This window comes from Labeo rohita, unplaced genomic scaffold, assembly GCF_022985175.1.
Source record: "Labeo rohita strain BAU-BD-2019 unplaced genomic scaffold, IGBB_LRoh.1.0 scaffold_184, whole genome shotgun sequence".
Classification (NCBI taxonomy): domain Eukaryota; kingdom Metazoa; phylum Chordata; class Actinopteri; order Cypriniformes; family Cyprinidae; genus Labeo; species Labeo rohita.
This window is the reverse complement of record NW_026128044.1, coordinates 52060-71821: the sequence shown is the minus strand read 5'-3', so window position 1 is coordinate 71821 and position 19762 is coordinate 52060. Positions and strand designations below refer to the sequence as shown.

General features: G+C 38.2%; 1 protein-coding gene and 1 pseudogene across 2 annotated transcripts in view; both read left to right on the top strand.

The window, feature by feature from the left end:
- LOC127158996 (polyunsaturated fatty acid 5-lipoxygenase-like) overlaps window positions 1–6057 on the top strand; it is a 10497-nt pseudogene extending 4440 nt beyond the window's left edge.
- The window catches only part of LOC127158993 (gastrula zinc finger protein XlCGF8.2DB), a 42039-nt gene extending 22536 nt beyond the window's left edge, over window positions 1–19503 (top strand). The window contains exons 1-3 of one of the 2 annotated variants that reach the window (XM_051101948.1): window positions 9697–9763; window positions 10341–10574; window positions 14177–19503. In XM_051101948.1, the coding sequence (XP_050957905.1) occupies window positions 10409–10574; window positions 14177–15087 (1077 nt within the window). In that variant the 5' untranslated portion in view covers window positions 9697–9763; window positions 10341–10408 and the 3' untranslated portion in view covers window positions 15088–19503. Of the gene's footprint in view, window positions 1–9696; window positions 9764–10340; window positions 10575–14176 lie in introns of those variants that run through there. The other variant, XM_051101947.1, reaches the window with a different exon arrangement.
- The last annotated feature ends 259 nt before the right edge of the window (window positions 19504–19762 follow it).

Here is a 19762-nt window from a genome sequence, read left to right as displayed (position 1 = left end):
CAGGCAGGAAACATCTACATAGCAGACTATGCAATACTGGAGGGAGTGCAAGCCAATGACACAGACCCAGATACCAAGCAGTATTTGGCTGCTCCCTTCTGCCTGCTGTACAAGAACAGCCAGAATGAAATCCTACCAATTGCTATTCAGGTGCCTGTAAGAAATCATTTTCTAAAGCATTACCTCAAAATACTCAGATACTAAATACTCAGATTGGGATTATTTTGGTATCTAAAACAGCTCAGTCGTCAGACCACTGCAGGAGTGGGGAACACAGTCTTTCTCCCAAGCGATAATGAGTACGACTGGATGCTTGCCAAGATGTGGGTGAGATCCTCCGACTTCAGTGTACACCAGCTGGTCACACACCTTCTCAGGACACATCTGATTTCTGAGGTTTTTGCCATGGCCATGTACAGACAGCTCCCTGCAGTCCATCCCATATTCAAGGTACCTATTCTTTAATGCTTTCATTGCTATGAGATTTAGGGCCAGATTTACTACCACCTCGCCCTAGTGCAAAACCCTCTTTTGACGTTAAAAAATGACTGTCAGGGTTTACCAAAGACGTGCAGTGAAACATTAGTCACAAAAAGGCAAGGATGCATTTAATTTGGTGATTAACCTTATTACGTATGCATTTGTAGGAATTTCCCTTTCAGACACTAAGTTTATGGGAGGCAAGTTTTTAAATGAATCACACAACATGATTTACTAAGTTTGTAATAGTAGTTTACTGGAATGCACTATTATTTAATGTCCAGAGAAAGCATGTCTTAAATTATTAGTTTATTCCTAGTTCCTAGTTCATTCAAAAAGAAATTAAGGTTTTTGAACAAAACATTTCAGGATTTTTCTCCATATAGAGGACTTCAATGACGCTCAATGGATTAAAGGTCAAAAATGCAGTTTCAATGCAGCTTCAAAGAGCTCTATACGATCACAGCCAAAGAATGAAGGTCTTATCTAGTGAAACAATCTGTCATTTTCTAAAAAAAACAAAACAAATGAAATTCATATACTTTTTAACCACAAATGCTGGTCTTGCTCTAACTCTGCTTGCACATGCGCATCTTTGCACATCATGTTATCATGTTGGAAACATCACGTGCGGTTAACTCTTCATCTGTGTACTTAGGTTCAAAAAGGTAGGGTATGGCGAAAAACTCAATCTCATTTTCTCATCTTCAAAATCGTCCAACATCGTTGTTTTACCTTTTTTGTTAAGGGTGTTTGACTTTCTTCATACATTCTCTTTGTAAACACTGGGTTGGAACTTCCGCCTACATCACGTGACCTTTCCAACGTGATTACGTAATGCGTGAGGACGAGTTAAAAAGTACATAAATTTAATTGCATTTTTAACCTTCAATCCATTCAATCCAAATCTTAATTTCTTTTCAACTGAAGATAAACAGACATGAATATCTTGGATGACATGGGGGTGAGTCAATTGTCAGGATTTTTTTTATTCTGGAAGTGAACTAATCCTTTAGCCCATTAAGTGTCTGTGTTGTTACAGTAGTAGATTACGCACAGGTTCCCGTCCTTCTAGGATTCTAGGCTCATGTTACGCAACAGCAACAGAAGGAGGCAAGGATGGAAACTTGAGAGGAGGCTCTGGAGGAGGACAGACATCAGGAGGAGGACAACGAACAGAGACCATGGGAGAGATGATAGAGGGCGGAACCAAGGATGAAACAGGAGGAACCAGTGTGGACCTGATGGAGACAGGAGGGACTTGGAGCAGGAGGAGCCAGGTGGGACCCATGGTGAAGCCGACTGAGGGAGAAGCCATTGAGGAGAAAGGGCTGACGACTTCAGGGGGCTGACCGATGGCGCTGGAGTAGGTGGCAGAGGAGCCTGAGGTGGAGACGGAGAGCTGAAGGTACAGGGTGACAAGGAGGATCCAGAGGACTGAGGTGGAGGCAATGGCGCTGGCGACCAACGTGGAGGCATGGATCCAGGAGGCCGTGGTGGAGACGGAGTTGGAGGGACAGAAGGACAAGGCGCAGTCAGAGGAGTGGAGTCCCAAAGTGCAGGATGGACAACAACAGACCAAGCCGGAGCCAGAGGGACGAGGAAACCCAGTGGAACCAGTGGACTGCGAGGCCACGGCAGAGAGGAGGGAGCTAGGAGCCATGGTGGAGCCACTGGGTCGATGGGCTGAAGCGGAGTCTTGGACTCTGAGGCTGGAAGCGGAGACGAGGGATCCTCCAGCTGTTACGCTGATGGAGACTGGCAGACCACTGGCGAACCCACCACACAGATGGAGGACTGAGGGTGAGCGGAGGGGCTGCCAGATGACAGAGGAGGAGGCAGGAGCAGGTTGTGTGGATTGGTGGGCAGGCATTTGTTAGCCTCCTCAGGGCTGAGCTCGGCATTACAGTTTCAGTTAGTGTCAATAAAGGTGGGAGGAAAGGGGGTAGGACAGCCCACAAGCCTATAAGGTCCCTGTCATTTACCCCCTCAGCCTCAAACAGTTCCAGATTTTCAGCCACCTCATCCTCAGCCATGTTGCAGTGGGCGAAGCTTCGGTGGAATAAATATCTCTGCTGGTAGATAGTGTATTCCACAATTTAGTTCTAAAAGTTCATCACGGCTGTACTGTACCATCTTGCTTGATTAGTGTTATATATAGCGTTATATAGTTCTTAAAAGTGAACAGCAAGTAGAACATGTGTCTTGTGTGACAGTATCACTAATAGCCTAGAATAGTTTATTGTTTTATTAAAGGGCAGTGTTTTGCTGAGTCTTTTTTAAAAATGCTTAATTTTCTCCTTACAGCTGCTGATACCTCATATCCGTTTCACCATTGCCATCAACACTGCTGCTCGTGAAAAACTCATCTCTACATCTGGGCTCTTTGATAAGGTATGTTTAACTTGCCAAAAACAGTGCCTTGTGAAGAACCCCAACTTTTCCATTCAGGTTTATCTCTGATGTCTCTGCTTCATTCACATGACTTTAAGATCTGAAGATGCAAATGGTTTTAAACTGTCTTTATTTTTTAAGCCTATGATATTCTGTCATCTACTTCCTGTGTAATACATTTTTTTTTATTATTTGCCGTTATTAATGCCAGCTGCATACATTTGGGAACCAGTGTGTATTTTATTATAATTTTAATATTTCACCAGTATTTCCTTTATTTTTCTATATTTTTTATTTTACACTGTGGTGATGCCAAAGATAAAAATAGTTACAACAGGACCATTAAAACCCATTGAAAATGTTTATTTAAAGGGGTCCTTTTTTGCAAATTCACTTTTTAATTCTGTTGGCGAGGCTACAGAATGTAATTTTTTTAAAATATTTTTTTACTAGATGAAAATTGAGTGTTTGTGTGTGCACCTGTAATGTTTGAGGAGACCAAACGAACTGAACTTTATTCCTCAACAAATCATTTTTAAGGTTTCTAGATCACTAGAAAAAAACAATTCCTGCAAACTGATTTTATTGATTAAGGCCTAGAAAGTGCATTTGTTTCTTTTGTTCTTGGTGGAAAAAACTGTTCCAATACCTGAATGATGCATTAAATGGACGCACTTGCACAATATGTACCTGACAAACAGCTGATGGTTTTAACCATGAGCCTTTTCTTCACCAAATGTGAATCTGTTAAAATAGTCACAAGTCATTTCATTTATGTAAATAGAAAATAAAATTGGAATATAACTAGCCCAGAGAAAGGCCTTAATTCAAAAACCACATTCTCTGAGTTTTTACCATTAACCAATCAATTTTCTAGAACATTGTTTCATAAAAAAACTATTAATCCATAAGATTAAAATTTGATGTCTGCAAATGTTCCAGATTGCACAGTGGAATTTATATTATGAAATGATTTCCCCCACCCCCAATCCCTACTAGCTGTTGGCTCTGGTTTCTTTTTTGTACACTGCACTTCTTTTATAAAAAGCATTTATAAAATGTAATCAGAGACAAAATAATCACTAGCATTCTTCCATTTCAAAGGCTAATAACACTGGTGGAATTGGAATTGTTGAAGTGATTCAAAAGGCCATGAAAACTTTAACATATAAGTCGCTGTGCTTCCCTGAGGCCATGAAAGCTCGAGGAGTGGAGAACAAGGAAGACCTGCCCAACTACTACTACAGAGATGATGGCATGATGGTCTGGGAGGCAGTGAAAAGGTAGTTAATGAAAAACACAAAAATGTACATATCTTTAAATGCTAATGGTGGGAATTAATAACAATGAAGTAATTAGTAAAGCATTTGACACTAAGATCATTTAACCTCCTTTATCTTCCTATAGTTTTGTTTCTGATGTGGTCAGGATCTACTATGGCAGTGATGTGGCAGTTCAGGAGGACGAGGAAATCCAAGCATTTGTTCAAGATGTTTGCATTTCTGGTATGAAGAATTGTCCCAAGAATTGTGGTGAGTAAAGGATAAATGTACTAATAAAATGTGTGGATTTATATCTGTGCAACCATGCAAGTGTGAATGTTCATATAATTACATATGCATTGATAACATGGCAGACAAGTCACCTTTAATTGCATAAATGAGGTAAAAATTTTGCCAATGTTCACAGAGTTTCCGAATTCCCTAAAAACTCGGGAGCAGTTGGTTGAGTACCTGACTGTTGTGATTTTCACAGCTTCAGCACAACATGCTGCAGTCAACTTTGGACAGGTAAGATTAGACACACTTTCCTGGTTGAATATAAACTGGCTGAGTTTGTATGAATAGGCTGATATCTGTGTGTTTGTCCTGTGTTCCAGTACGACTGGTTTGCCTGGATTCCCCAATAGTCCTTCCACCATGAGGAAGCCTCCTCCCACACAGAAGGGCCAGGTGGACATGAAGTACATCATGGAGAGTCTGCCTGACCGTGGACGTTGCCAGTTGGCATCTAGGAGCAGTTTGGGCTCTCAGTCAGTTCCAGGACGAAGAGGTTTTTGATTATTCATGACTAGTTTGAATATACTTGCTTCCTACAAATTTGTTGAAAAAAACAAAGAAAACAATATTTTGTCCAAATCTTCTCCCCAGCTGTTTTTAGGCGTGTATCCAGATGTGCACTTCACTGAACAACCAGTCAAAGAAGCCATTAAGACTTTCCGCAAGAAATTAGCTGAAGTGACCAACATCATCAAGAGCCGAAATGAAAAATTGATATTGCCCTATTGGTATCTGTCTCCAGACAGAATACCTAACAGTGTGGCCATCTGAGAGAGCACCAGTGGTAAACATTTCCAAACCACATTTGATTTTAACCAGTATATGCTTCAAGCATCGAAAGAAAATATGTAGAAAAGCTTAGCAGGCATGGTTTTAATGGAGCTATTTGGACCCAGATCACAACATAACTTCATAAACAAAATCATTGCTATAGTAACTGTAAGGATTTTTTAAAAAAATCCTAAAATGGTAATCTGGGTTTTAAAAAAAATACAAATTATAAGGTCTATACAAAATAAAAACAAATAAATCTGCAGTCAGCATTCACAGCAATTGAAATGTGCTGCGTATTAACAGTTAGTAAGATAGTTGTTAAGTTTAGGTATTAGGTAGGATGAGGGATGTAGAATATGTGCTTTATAACTACTAATAGAAAGCCAATATGATAATAATAGGCATGCTCGTAAGCAACTAGTTAATAGTTAGAACTGAAGTGTTACCTTCATTTTATTACATTAATCCTTTATTCTTCACATTCTTATTTTTAATTTATATCATTTTATATTTTTATATCACATATTACTCATTATTTCATTGCCTTTTTTTTACTTTTGTGCCTTTAATGGACAGAACAGTAGAGAGATGATAGGAAAGTACTGGGCAGAGAGAAGAGAGTGGGATTGGCAAAAGAACTCGAGATGGGAATCGAACTTAGGTCGCCGTGAGCACGTGTTCGCACATGAGCACTAACCACAAGGCTATCAGTGCAGACTCATTGCCATTGTTCAATTTTATGATAGTAGGGTTTCATAACATAACACTTGTTGGATTTGTACTAAATAAATACAGTCTGAGTGTTCAAACATATGCAACTACGATATTCAATAAACTCTTCTCATTTTTATCATCACTCTGTTATCTGCTTTCTGCTGTTTGCTTTCTTGGTCAAATTGGTCAAAGACTGATAATACACATTTGGTAACCAGACAAGACTTGCTGTTGATACATTTTACTGGTTTGGATACCAGACAAAACTGATATTTTCTGGTAGGATTTGATATCTGAGGTTGGAAATCTTCTATAGAAATCTAACAGTAACACGAATAAGATATTATTTTGGTGTCAACACTTTAGGAAATCCACTGTGTGAGCCGGTGTCTGAAGTACATGTCTAAGCATGCCAGTATTATTGGCTGAACATACTGATGTCATGAGATAGTGTAGTGCTTCACAGAGTCAATAAATAGATAGTGAAATACACATTGACAGAAGGGCTGGGTAGCGTGACGGTATATATTGTTGCCACAGTACAAAGTATCTATTGTTAAAGTTTTTGATCTATCACTGACGTATGGTGCAACAGAGCAGCGGATCGCCACAGAGCAGCAAGTGACATCAGTCCAGGGGTGTGAGCTGTCCATTGGCTCTGCCAGGCTCCCTCGTCCCTCCAGCTTCGCCTTGGTCTGACATCAACCATCCTTCACCTCTGGACTCCACTCCTCCGACATGGCTTCATCCCTCCGGCCCTCCAGCTCTGTCAGGATCCTCTGTCGCTCCGGCTCCACCACGGCCTTCCGGATCCACGGCTCCGTCTCGGTCACCAGAGCCATCAGTTCTACCTCAGCCCTCCAGATCCTCCTCGTCACCCTGGCTCCTCAGCCGTCTGCTCTGCCTCCGTCAGGCGTCAGCCCTTCCTCCTCCATGGTGCTTCCCTCCTTTGGCTCCACCGTGGGTCGCCATTATGGCTGTGGCCTGGGTCCCACCTAGCTCCTCCTGCTTCAAGTCCCTCTTAGATAGATAGACCCTTTTCAAGATTGGATTACCCTCTCTTTTGGATTACAATAAACTCTCTTCCTTTGATCTACGTCTCAGTCATTCCTATAGACACAGTGTGTGACAATATTCATGTAGCACAGTACTAAAAAGTTATATACACCTAAGAATGATAAAGAAACATGCATGAATGAGAAAATAAAGAGTGGAACGTGATGGCCTTGACAAACTATCATTTTGATTGAGATTTAATGTTTAAAGTTTAATGTATTTTGAATCAATAATGGAACTTTAATGAAAGTCTACAGCCAAAATGGGTGATGACACTGACACTGAACAAATATTGATTTGTAGTTGATGACCATGGGTGCTTCTCATTTCCTTAATTGTGTTTAAGTGAGGAAGCTCAAGCTCAAGAGCATTATACAGCTTTGCTCAAACATAAATTCTGCACCTCTTGATATGTCAAATAATTTTAAATCTTGAGATTAAATCAACCATAAATGTGACATATTTTGTTAACTTATTTGAGATTTATAAAGAATATTGTAATTAAGTAATTTCCAAATACATAAACAACAATAGGAATGAAAGTAATGCTTGAGTGAGGAGTTACATTTCTATTTTTAGATACATCTTCCTTTAATCTGCTCCATCCTCATTTTTTAATATTCTTTCATTCTTGCACCCTAGGATGGAACTACTGTAGGATACAAGGAAAGGAAATAAAGGAGTGCCTGACATTCTGTTGCATAATTTCAATCATCTACTATTTCTGTTCCTTTTTTGTATATTTATTGGCTAGTTTTTGTGTATGCTTGATATCGTACTGTTACAGACCTTAATGCTCATCCTCAATCCTCAGAGGGATTGCACTTCATAAAAGTGCAAGGAGCCTGGGACAATCCAAACAGAAGGACTGTATACTGATAGGCCACTCCCTCGAATGCAAATCTTGAGAGCGGTCTGTTATGGGGGGCTATGTGGATGCTAAAGTAAGCGTCTTTCAGATCCACTGTCAAAACCCTGTCCCCAGGGCAGATATGCACGAGGATCTGTTTGATAGTTAACATCTTGAGCTGCCGGTGCATTAGTGAGCGATTCAGATGTCTGAGATCCAGAATGGGTCTAAGCCCACCACGTCTTTTGGGACGAGGAAGTAGCGGCTGAAAAGGCTCACTGTTTGCTGGCAGTACTATATCTACTGCAACTTTTGCAAGCAGTGTTTGTACTTCCTGTCGGAGAACGAGAACTTTGTTGTGAGAGGATCTATTTGTTGGAAATTATGTTGTGGGCATGACGTACAGAAAACAAAACTCCATCATTCCAAGGTGTTTGGAGAGATGAAAGCGAACTGGATTTAGGGAGTTCTGGCCAAAGCAAGAACAACTACTCTCCTCTTCCTCTCTGCAAAAATTGCTTTGCTAGACTCAATGCTCTGGCAATGCGAGCAGCCAGCCCCCATGAACGCAGCGTCAGAGTGGGCGTGGTCCAGATCGTCTAGTCCGAAGCTGTCAATAGACCAATTTACTGTTTGCAAATAGTGATGATGGTTTTTTTTGTGGGCGGAGCCTTTCTGGTTGCCGAAAATGACAATTTTCAAGTGGCAGTCAATGGAAGCCATGGAATAAAAGATTAAAAAAGGTAAATTTGAGTTTATATTTCAAAATTCTGACTTTATTCTCACAACTCCATCTCACAATTCTGATAAGAAAAAAAATATTCGCCTTTCTCTCTTTTGAGTTTATATCCCACACTTCTTTTTCCCCTCTGAATTGAAAAACTTGCTATTGTTGAGTTAAATCGAGTTATAAAGTCCAAAATATGAGATATAAACGCACTGGGGAAGGCTTACTGCTTCTTCCACTGCCAGGGCTCTTCATCGGCGGCGACCTGGAGGCTGAGCTTCTTCCTTCTTAGGCTTCTTGATTGCAGAGTCAGCAAAGAGATGATCCTCATTGCTGAAGGAGAATGATCTGATAAATGGCACTACGAGCTGACTTACATAGGGGTTGGCTCCGCCCTTTCTGGCAGTCTAAAGTGCCATCGGTTTGTGCAGCTACACAAACATGAACAAATCAGGTTTCAGTACAGAGTAAAACAGGAGTTTTCCCAAACGTGTTCCATGCAACGGGAAAGACCGTTCAAAAGGGAACCCTACTTCTCACTGCAGTTCTGAAAATTGAAGATACACTGGGTTGCAGAATGGACAAGGAAGAAAAGGGAGGAGAAAACACAACAACGACTTCTGATCCAGTCAATATTTTTTCGCTTCGAGATAAATGCAATCACAAATGCATGCTGCTATAAAGCATTGTTGCGATAAAATGTGTGAAAAAATGGGGCAAAACTACCAGTACAAGTTTGAATTTAATTGATTAGGTAGTATATACCTTTTAAAGCAGTCAAGTTATACAGTATATGCATGCAGTGATTTTTTCCATTGCGAGTCAGACTCTTCACTGCATTAGTAGTGTAACTATATAAACAGCTTATGAAAAAGGCTATTTAGAATGTATTTTAAAAATCTTTGCTCTTTACTGGCAAAGTCTGTGATGAAGTGAATTCTGACTAACTAGGTGCAGGATTCTGCATCCAAACATTGCAGTTTTTGTCGTTTTAGTTCCTAATATTTTCATCACATGATTTGGCAACATTTAAATATCAGTTTTACCAAGTAATAAACTCTGTTCTCCTCAATTTTATTGTTTGTGTGTCGTTTTCTATGCACGTTTGTGATTTTAGAGAGCAGCGCGTATATGGGACTTTTATTTTGGTTTCGTGGTGTGACGTCAATCGGCTGCGCTCCTGCATCGTTGTGATTCGGATGAAGAAAGGTTTGTCTTTTTCAGCGTTTAAAAGTCTGTCTTGCTTTAGTTAATGCTTTATCTGATATAAATAAACGGTATTTTGTGCTTGTAAAGCGCATCCACTTATGAGGAACAGAGAAGGTGCGTCTCATTTCGCTCCATATATCGTGCGTCAGTTCATCATAAACACTAATGCAGTCACTGACAACTAGTGATGGAGAAACGGAGCTTTTCGAAACTTCGAGTCAATTGAATCAAAGGCTTCGAAAAATGATTCAGTGTTTCGAATCGCTCGAATCAGCGCACGCTGACGGCATCTGCTGCTCAAAACAGTGTAAATGCTTCATGAAAGTGAAATGTGTATTAAATGTAATCTACAAATCAATACTAACTGTAAATATTAAGTGCCTATTTGTCTCTTGACTAAGTTATTAATTTGTAGCATTAGTTTGAGTGTTTTTAATGGCCATTTAAATCCATTAATTATTACTCTGACTGACTACTTTACCAGTGTGCTGGCTAACTAGGAGACCTGACTGAGATGCACTCAGATATTTAGATTAGATTTATTTTTCTTTCTGGTAATTATTCTCATCTTAAACAGGACGAAGTGATGAAAACACTGAAAAACTCCTGGTGAGCCAACTGAGATTCATGTGACACAGTATAAAGATGATGTTTATTAAAGAGGAGAGTGAAGACCTGAAGACTGAAGAAGCATTCGAACATGAAGATACCGATGAACAAAGAAAGACAGCATTTATTAAAGAGGAGAGCGAAGACATGAAGATTGAAGAAGCATTCGAAGTCAAACTTGAAGATACTGAGACACAAACAGGTTTGTTTTCATTGTCAAAGCTGAACTCACTCATTTGATCCTTATTAAAAAGTCCAGCTGTACAGAAATCAGTTAGATTTTTAAAGTCATTTTAATGACATATGTGTCATAATTAGGAAAAAAATGAAGATGTTCTTAAGTGTAATTCTTGAAAATTTTTAAAGATGTTCTTAGGAACATTCTTACAAACTTAGTGTAATGTACCTTTAAAAAATTCTTATTTTTTAAGAAGATGTTAGTGAATCTGGCCCCAGAACATTTTCTTCCAAACTTTTACAATCAAAATATATATTTACTAGACATCCTAATCTTATTTTTTATTAATATTTTGTGTTTTTTGTTTAAATATGTGCTGATCAATATCAAGATGCATTAAGGACAGGAACTTGTCTAAGAAAAAACACACAGCACATGTCATGTCATCACAGAATCTGACCAATGAGAATAAAGTATGTTGTCCTCAAGGTTTTCTCAGCTGAATTTTGAGCACCTGCAGTGCCTGACCTAGGCAGCTAGTCTCGTTTTGCTCTTGCAGTTAACTTTTGTTGTGCAATACATTGCACCAAAATTAATTGCGATAAATTATATTATTGTCATTTTAAGACCATGTTATGCCACTGATTATATAATGACAGTATGAAAATATAATAGCATAATAATTGCAACATATAGTTTCAACACAGTCTTTACTGAGGACACAGTGGCATATTTTTCCCCTGAGAGGTCATCTGTGAAAACCGCCACTGGCTTCATTGTTGCATTAATGGATTCCAACAGAAACATGTTGCCAGGTTGGGTTGAGGTGGCCATGTTTTCATCCATATCTTTAACCAGGGCACATCTTACGGTTCCAGCACCATCTCTATCTCTATATATATATACTGTATATATTTTTTTTTTTGGCTTGGATCCCCATCATGTGGTGACATCCTGTAGAAAAGATCACTTTTGTTTTTTTCATTAGTTTGTCTATTCTGTAACACTTTACAATAATGTTCATTAGTTAACTTCACTAAGAATGAACAATATTTCTACAGCATTTATTAATCTTAATTTTAATTTTAGCGTTTACTAATGCATTATTAAAATCACAAGTTGTGTTTGTTAACATTAGTTAATGGACTGTGAACATGAACAAAAACAACTTAGTTTTACTAACTTATTTTAACAAATTAATAAATACTGTTATAAATGTATTGTTCATTGCTCGTTCATGTTAGTTAATACATTAACTGACACCTTGTTGTAAAGTGTTACTGTCTATTCTAACATTATTCTACATATACTACTTTTACATTTTCTTTATTTGATCAAATAATTGTACATGGTTATTATAATGTAACCAATTATTTTATACATACATACATACAAACAGGCCCCAAAGTAAGTCAAAGTAAGTAAAATAAATCAAGTTTATATTAACCCTTCTTAGGCACACAAATTGTGGAAAAAGAATATTAAAGGCACTCAGACTGGTACGTTTAATGCAGTTGTTTTGACAGAAGGAAACAAGATACTTCAGACATTCCTCTTTAAAAGAAAAGAAGCATGATATTTTTTTGCAAATTGAACCACAGTGGGGTTTTGGACCATTGAAAATATGTACAGTTTAACGATTTACTCTGGGAGCCATATTGAAATTCCAATATCTCTGGAACTGAACCATAAAGGCCCTAAAAAATTAAGATGCAAAAAGGAACGTTTGTTATGAGCCGGGGAAGTTTCTGAAATTTGGTTGATTTGACACAGAATGACCCATTTATCATCACTCGCCAGTAGTAGATTGTGTTGGGGGACATTGGTTTTAGTCTGTTCCTTCCTCAGGTCTCTCTTCTTTAGCCAGCTCAGGATAAAGGTGTTGACAAGACTCTTACAAAGTCCCATGGTCCGCGTTGTGCAATTCTTGTCACTGTCCAGTTCATGGGAAACAGCCAAATGTAGGTGGTGCCCAAAGCAATTGAGCCACGGCCAGTCAAGATTACGTATTGTAGCCGCAATGTTAGCACCATTGTCTTTAGTCTTGTAGCAAAATGAAAATTACATCGAAGGATTGTTTGAATGGTGGATAAAGAACCCCAATTAACTTCCAAACAAATTCAAGCTGATCTGCAGACACACGGTACAACAGTGTCAGCTCACACTATCCCTTGAATTAGGGATGCTATGGTAGGAGACCCAGAAGGACACCACTGCTGACACAAATACATAAAAAAAGCAAGACTGGAGTTTGCCAAAAAATATGTGACAAAACCACAATCCTTCTGGAAGAACTGTGGACAGATAAGACAAAAGTAGAGCTTTTTGGTAAAGGACATCATGGCACTGTTTACAGAAGAAGATACGAGGCCTTCAAATAAATGAACACAGTCCCTACAGTCAAACATGGTGGAGGTTCAAAGATGTTTTGGGGTTGCTTTGCTGCTTCTGGCACTGGATGCCTTGACTGTGTGATCGTTATCATGAAATCTAATGATTACCAAAGAATTTTGGGCCACAACATAGTGTCCAGTGTCTCCACCAGAGGTCATGTGTCTTCTAGCAGGACAATGACCCGAAACACACTTAAAAACACTCAGAAATGGTTACAAACAAAGCGCTGGAGAGTTCTGAAATGCCCAGCAATGAGTCCAGATCTGAATCCCATAGAACAGCTGTGGAGAGATCTCAAAACAGCAGCTGGGAGAAGGCGTCCTTCAAATCTGAATGACCTGGAGCAGTTTGCAAAAGAAGAGTGTCCAAAATTCCAGTAGAGAGATGAAACTCATTCATGGCTACAGGAAGCGATTGATTTCAGTTATTTTTTCCAAAGGGGATGCTACCAAATATTAAGTTAAGGGTGCCAATAATTTTGTTCAGTGCATTTTTGGGTTCTGTGTGGAATCGTATCAGATTGAACTTTTCTTCTCTGTTTTTTTGTGTTGTTCCAATGCAAAAAAAAAAAAAAAAAAAAAAAAAAAAAAGAAACGTGAGTACCAAAACATTTGCAAATGCAACGATTTTCTGAGAGGGTGCCAGTATTTTTGGCCATGACTGTATGTCCAATAAAGTTTCACATTAAAAGAGAAGTATCTTGTGTTTTGTGCCTACAAGTTAATGTCTTTAACTGCTGATCTTGGTAATGTCTGTTGCAGAGTTTATAGTTATAGCAATTAATTTGATCAGCCATAAAATGTGCATACGCACACATTTGCATGTGAAATGTATGTGTGAACGATTTTTAAGAAAAAAATCACAATTCACCAAAAATTTGGCAATGAAATGTTCCTAAATGTTCTGATGTTTATGTTTTATGCAAACTAACCTTGTGCATGTAGCCACTTATTTAGAATATTTAACGGTAATAAAAAATTCATGTACATACGTTGTGAAGTTAAGTTGTGTATACAAAACAATCTATGCAGTTATTAGTGAATGAGACCCAGTGTTTCTTTCAAAATTCACTATAAATATAATAATTAATTCCCTTTAAGCTAAATTTACTAGTTTCCCTTACAACAAAGTAAATATCAGTACATGGAAATTCCAATTTTAATGGAAAACCGTATGTTACTGTCACCTTTTTACAATGTGAAGTTAACATGTTTCATTTTTTCCCACTGTAGACACAAAGTCACTGAAAGAGGAGAGACAAGAACTGAATGAAATAGAGGAGAAGGATCAGTATGAGGAACTTAATGATTTAATAACTGCGAAAAAATCCAAAAAGACTAAAAAGACTTCCTCACGAAAAAGAGCTCAGAAGACCAAATCTACCACCTGCCGTCAGTGTGGAAAGAGTTGCCGTGGAAAAAAAGTCCTTGAAGAACACATGAGAATTCACACTGGAGAAAAGCCTTTCTCCTGCCCTCGGTGTGGGAAGACTTGCAGTCTCAAAGGGAATCTCATAAGCCACATGAGAGTTCACACTGGAGAAAAACCTTTCATCTGCCAACAGTGTGGAAAGAGCTTCAGCCAAAGCAGCCACCTTATAACCCACATGAGAATCCACACCGGAGAGAAGCCTTTCACCTGCCAACAGTGTGGAAAACATTTCACTCAAAAGTGGAGTTTTATAAAACACATGAGAATTCACACTGGAGAAAAGCCATTCACATGTGATAAGTGTGGAAAGAGCTTCGCACTAAAAGAAACCCTAAGTTTTCACATGAGAAATCACTTAGGAGAAAACAGCTATATATGTCCGCAGTGTGGAAGGAGTTTCAATTATAAAGTAAGCTTCAAGACTCACTTGAGAGTTCACACTGGAGAGAAACCTTACACATGCTCTCACTGTGGACAGAGTTTCAGCCACAAAGGGAACCTTATAAGCCACATGAGAATTCACACCGGAGAGAAACCTTACACATGTCAACAGTGTGGAAAGAGCTTCTCACGAATAGGATCTCTTAAGAGTCACATAGTCGTTCACACTGGAGAGAAGCCGTTCACATGTGATCGGTGTGGCAAGTGTTTTGGACGTAAAGTAAACCTTAATCAACATGTAAAGACTCACTTTAAGAGAGAACAGTTTTAGATGTTAAGATGGAATATTTTTCACAGACATTAAAACCTTATGCATCATGTAATAACTGGAGAGAAGTGTGCCATCACTAGCTACGTTTACCCAAATAATCCATTATCTGAAAAGCCGTTGGGGTGATTTTCAAAATGTAAACAATAAAGTCATGGTACTTGGAAAGTACTTAAGTGGCAGTCTGTACATTTTGCATTGGTTTATAACCCGTCATTGAACAAAAAAGTTTGACCAGGTGTAGCTAGTCTGTAATGGCAGGTGGAGCAGAGCCCCACACAAAATTTTCACCCAAAACATAGACCTCACACTTTAAATTCATTTAGAAGATTAAACAGTAACGTTACTGTATGCTGGTGAAGTGTTCAAACAGAACTGTATTAGTTTTGTGCAGGAATATTATTATTCTTACTGTTTGTTTTTAATTTATAATGTGACTTAGGCAGCACCTATATTTTTATAGTTTCACTTGAAACAATTCAAAATAAGGTTCATTTTCCATAACTAACATTAACAAAAATAATTAATGCTGTTATGAACAGTGTTGGGGTAACACATTACAAGTAATGTGAGTTACATAATATTATTACTTTTTCCAAGTAACTAGTAAAGTAATGCATCACTTTTTAATTGACAAGAAAATATCTGAATGTCAGAAAATGAATAAAATGAATAAAAACCATGAAATTCAACTATGACGCGAATATGACGCAAACTTGCAATAATTAAATATCCTTTATGCATTTATTCCCATTTTATTAACTAATGTCTTTGCTGCCGAACATCGATGATCCAATTCAACCATACTAATAAGCAAAAATTACTTACATAATGATAATCTAACATTTGTTTTCCTTTTTTTCATTGCTGAAGAGTTGACTTTTTTTTCTATGGTCTACCATACAAACGTGAATTTACTTTTCTCAAAGCCTGAGGCTTTTGGTGTGAAAAGGCTTTTACATTTGCCAAAAATAGAACTTTTGGTAACACTTTCTATGAAACCTGTATTTATAATACATTATAAGCGCATAGCTTAAGGCATTATAATGAATGCATAATGCATTATAAAAAACCTTATAGTATGTTGTATCATCTCATGAGTATTCATAAGAACAGTTTATAATACAAGAATGTATTATATTTTTTACTTATTTGTGGTTATAGCTTTTAAAGAGTATGATTACCATATTATAAATCTCATATCTTGCCATGTTACACATGTCACTTTACTTAAAGCATACAAAGACCACTTATAAGTAATAGTAATAATAATAATAATATTTCTCAAAGAGCCATAAGATCAGGTATCAGATCAGATGAATGTGTAATATGACACATTTGTATTATCAGTTTGATTATTTTGATGGTGCTGCATGTCAGTTAGCAGTAATTATTATTAGTAGTTTGCTAAATGTATGCCAACATTGTATTTTGATGGTTCCCCAAAAGGCAGTAAGTAACTTTGCAAGTACGTGAACCTGCCACCTAACCTAACCTTACCTTAACCTAAGTCTATTAATACTCTAAGGCAGTGGATCCCAACCACATTCCTGGAGGCCCCCCAACACTGCACAGTTTGCATCTCTCCTTTGTCTGACACACCTATTTCAGGTCTTAGAGTCTCTACTAATGAGCTGACTGTCTGAATCAGGTGTGTTTGATTAAGGAGACATGGAAAACATGCAGTGTTGGGGGCCTCCAGGAACGTGGTTGGGAACCACTGCTCTAAGGAGTGTTAGTTGACATATAGTTGGAAAATTGCTTATTGTCAATACACCAGGGAGACCAACAAAATAAAACATAATATAATGTAAAAAATAAATGTAATATGATATAGTCCATTATAAATGATGTAGATTTTATATGCTGTCCTTTGTGTTATAAATAATCACAATCTTAAAAGTTATAACCTCAAATACTCAAGTATTATAATGTATTATAATTGTTATAATTATTCATGAGATGATATAACATAAGGTTTTTTATAATGCATTATGCATTCATTATAATGCCTTAGAAATACCATTATAATAAATAAGGGCTTCATAGAAAGTGTTACCGAACTTTTTGTATTAAAAAGAAACAAGCAAGCCCTGCCTAGATTTATAAAGTAACGCAAAAGTAAAGTAACGCATTACTTTCCATAAAAAGTAACGTAAAATATAACGTAATTAGTTATATTTTTAGGGAGTATCTCAATTTTGTAATGCATTACTTTCCCCAACACTAGTTACAAATGTATTGTTCATTGTTAGGTCAGGTTTAGTTAATACATTTACTGATGTTAACAAATGATACCTTGTTGTAAGTGTTGCCGTATCACTTATCATCAGCTTTTTTAAAAAAAAGAAAATGTAGCTTAACACCCAATAGTCAAAAACTCTGTTTCTCTCTTTAGATGCACTTTTGATATATCTAGTTTGCAACTTCTGTGTGAATGTTTGAACACAATGACTATTGGTGAAATGGGCTGTGAGGCATGGGACGCCAGGTAAAATCTTGCCTAGGGCAGCAAACTGGCCAGGGCCGGCCCTGCTTTTTCCACATTTTGTCAAAGTACAGCCTTATTCCAAAATGGATTAAGTTCATTATTTTCATCAAAATTCTACAAACAATACACTATAATGACAATGTGAAAGAAGTTTGTTTGAAATCTTTTCAACTTAAAAATAAACAAATAAATCACATGTACAAGTATTACCAGCCTTTGCCATGACACCCAAAATTGAGATGTTTCTACAACTTGATTGGAGTTCACATGTGGTAATTTCAGTTCGGAGCACTTGGGGGATCGGTGCCTTGCTCAAGGGTCTCACCTCAGTCGTGGTATTGATGGAGAGAGCACTGGTTATTCACTCCCCCCACCTTCAATCCCTGCCGGACCTGGGACTTGAACCCGCAACCTTTCGATTACAAGCCTGACTCTCTAACCATTAGGCCACAGCTGCCCTAATTGAAGTGGAAGTGATCAGCCTTAAGAAAAACCAGAAGACTTTTTGATGAAACTTTTGGCCATGATGATTTTGTCAAGGCAATCACTGGGCAGTTAATGTGGACAGTTGGAAATGTTCTCTGCATTGATATCCTCACTGTTTGGTGGCCGAGAAGTGCAAAACAAATCACAATTCTGAAAACAACATAAGAAATTACGGCTGACTGGACGAGACATCTGTCAATCAAGGTATACAAGAAGAACAGCAGAGTCGTGAAAATTGCCCTTACTATGGAATAAAAAATATACATGTACATTTACAACACTGTACTCTGTATTATATTATCCTTGAATCAGAACACAAAAAAATAGTTGACGCTAATGCGAGGGTGTTTCTAATACAGTGGCTTTGGGAGTGATGGTAAATTTGGCATAGTTCTCTTCTGACTGCCTTTATTAGTAGCCTGTCTCTCTATTTTTTTCTTCTCGTGAAAACACTCATTGCGCATTTCTTTTGCTATTTGAACAACTGGGAATGAAAAAAGGGGAATATAAATACCTGAGTGAGCTCTTATCGCATTATAGTCCCTCACGTCCGCTGCGTTCTCAAAACTCTGGCAATTTGATAATACCGAGAATATCAAAATCAACCGCGGGCGGCAGATCTTTTTCTTATTTAGCACCCAAACTCTGGAACAATCTACCCTACAATGTTCGGGACGCAGACACACTCTGTCAGTTTAAATCTAGATTAAAGACCCATCTCTTTAACCTTGCTTACACATAACAAATCCACATTCTTATAATTCAGATCCGTTAAAGGATTGTTAGGCTGCACTAATTAGGTCAACCGGAACCGGGAACACTTCCCATAACACCCGATGTACTCGGTGCATCGTCAGAAGAATGGCATCTACGCTAATATTAGTCTGTTTCTCTCTTATTCCAAGGTCACATTAACCACCAGATCCAGTCCGTATCCAGATCAGATGGTCACTGCAGTCCCCCAGATCCAGTCCGAACCCAGCCCAGACGGTGGATCAGCACCTAGAGACGACCTCTACAGCCCTGAATGTCAGCGGAGTCCACATCAACTAGATGAGCCCCAGAGACGGATCCACATTAAAGACCACATCACCTAGACGGCTGTCGGCACAAGACCACGGGAACTTTGGCCAGAGGAGAACTGGCCCCCCGACTGAGCCTGGTTTCTCCCAAGGTTTTTTTCTCCATTTGTCATCGATGGAGTTTTGGTTCCTTGCCGCTGTCGCCTCTGGCTTGCTTAGTTGGGGACACTTTCTCTTAACACAATATTGCATTTTATTTTATTGTTTTTGATTAACTACCTTTACCTATAATGTGAGTGTTTAATGTTGCCTTTGGCATTGTTGATGTACTGTTTCCTATTTAATACTGTACAGCCGCCTTGTCACAATTCTGTATTGTTAAAGGCGGTATATAAATAAAGGTGACTTGACTTGACTTGACAACATACAACAGTCTTTTTATTAGGAAAATTAAACTGGAATTGAGTTACATCAGTAACAGCAGTAAGACACGTAGTTCAAAAGCAAAAAAAAAAAGCTATAATCTAGATGGATTCTCTGGCAGTAGGAGGTGCTTTTGGAATGGTTTCCCTCGTAACAGCTGTACACACAATTTACTCCCATAGAGGCTGCATTAGAAACACCCTTGCATTAGCATATACTTTAAGACCATCTCAGAATTTTCACAAGTCTGCTGTTC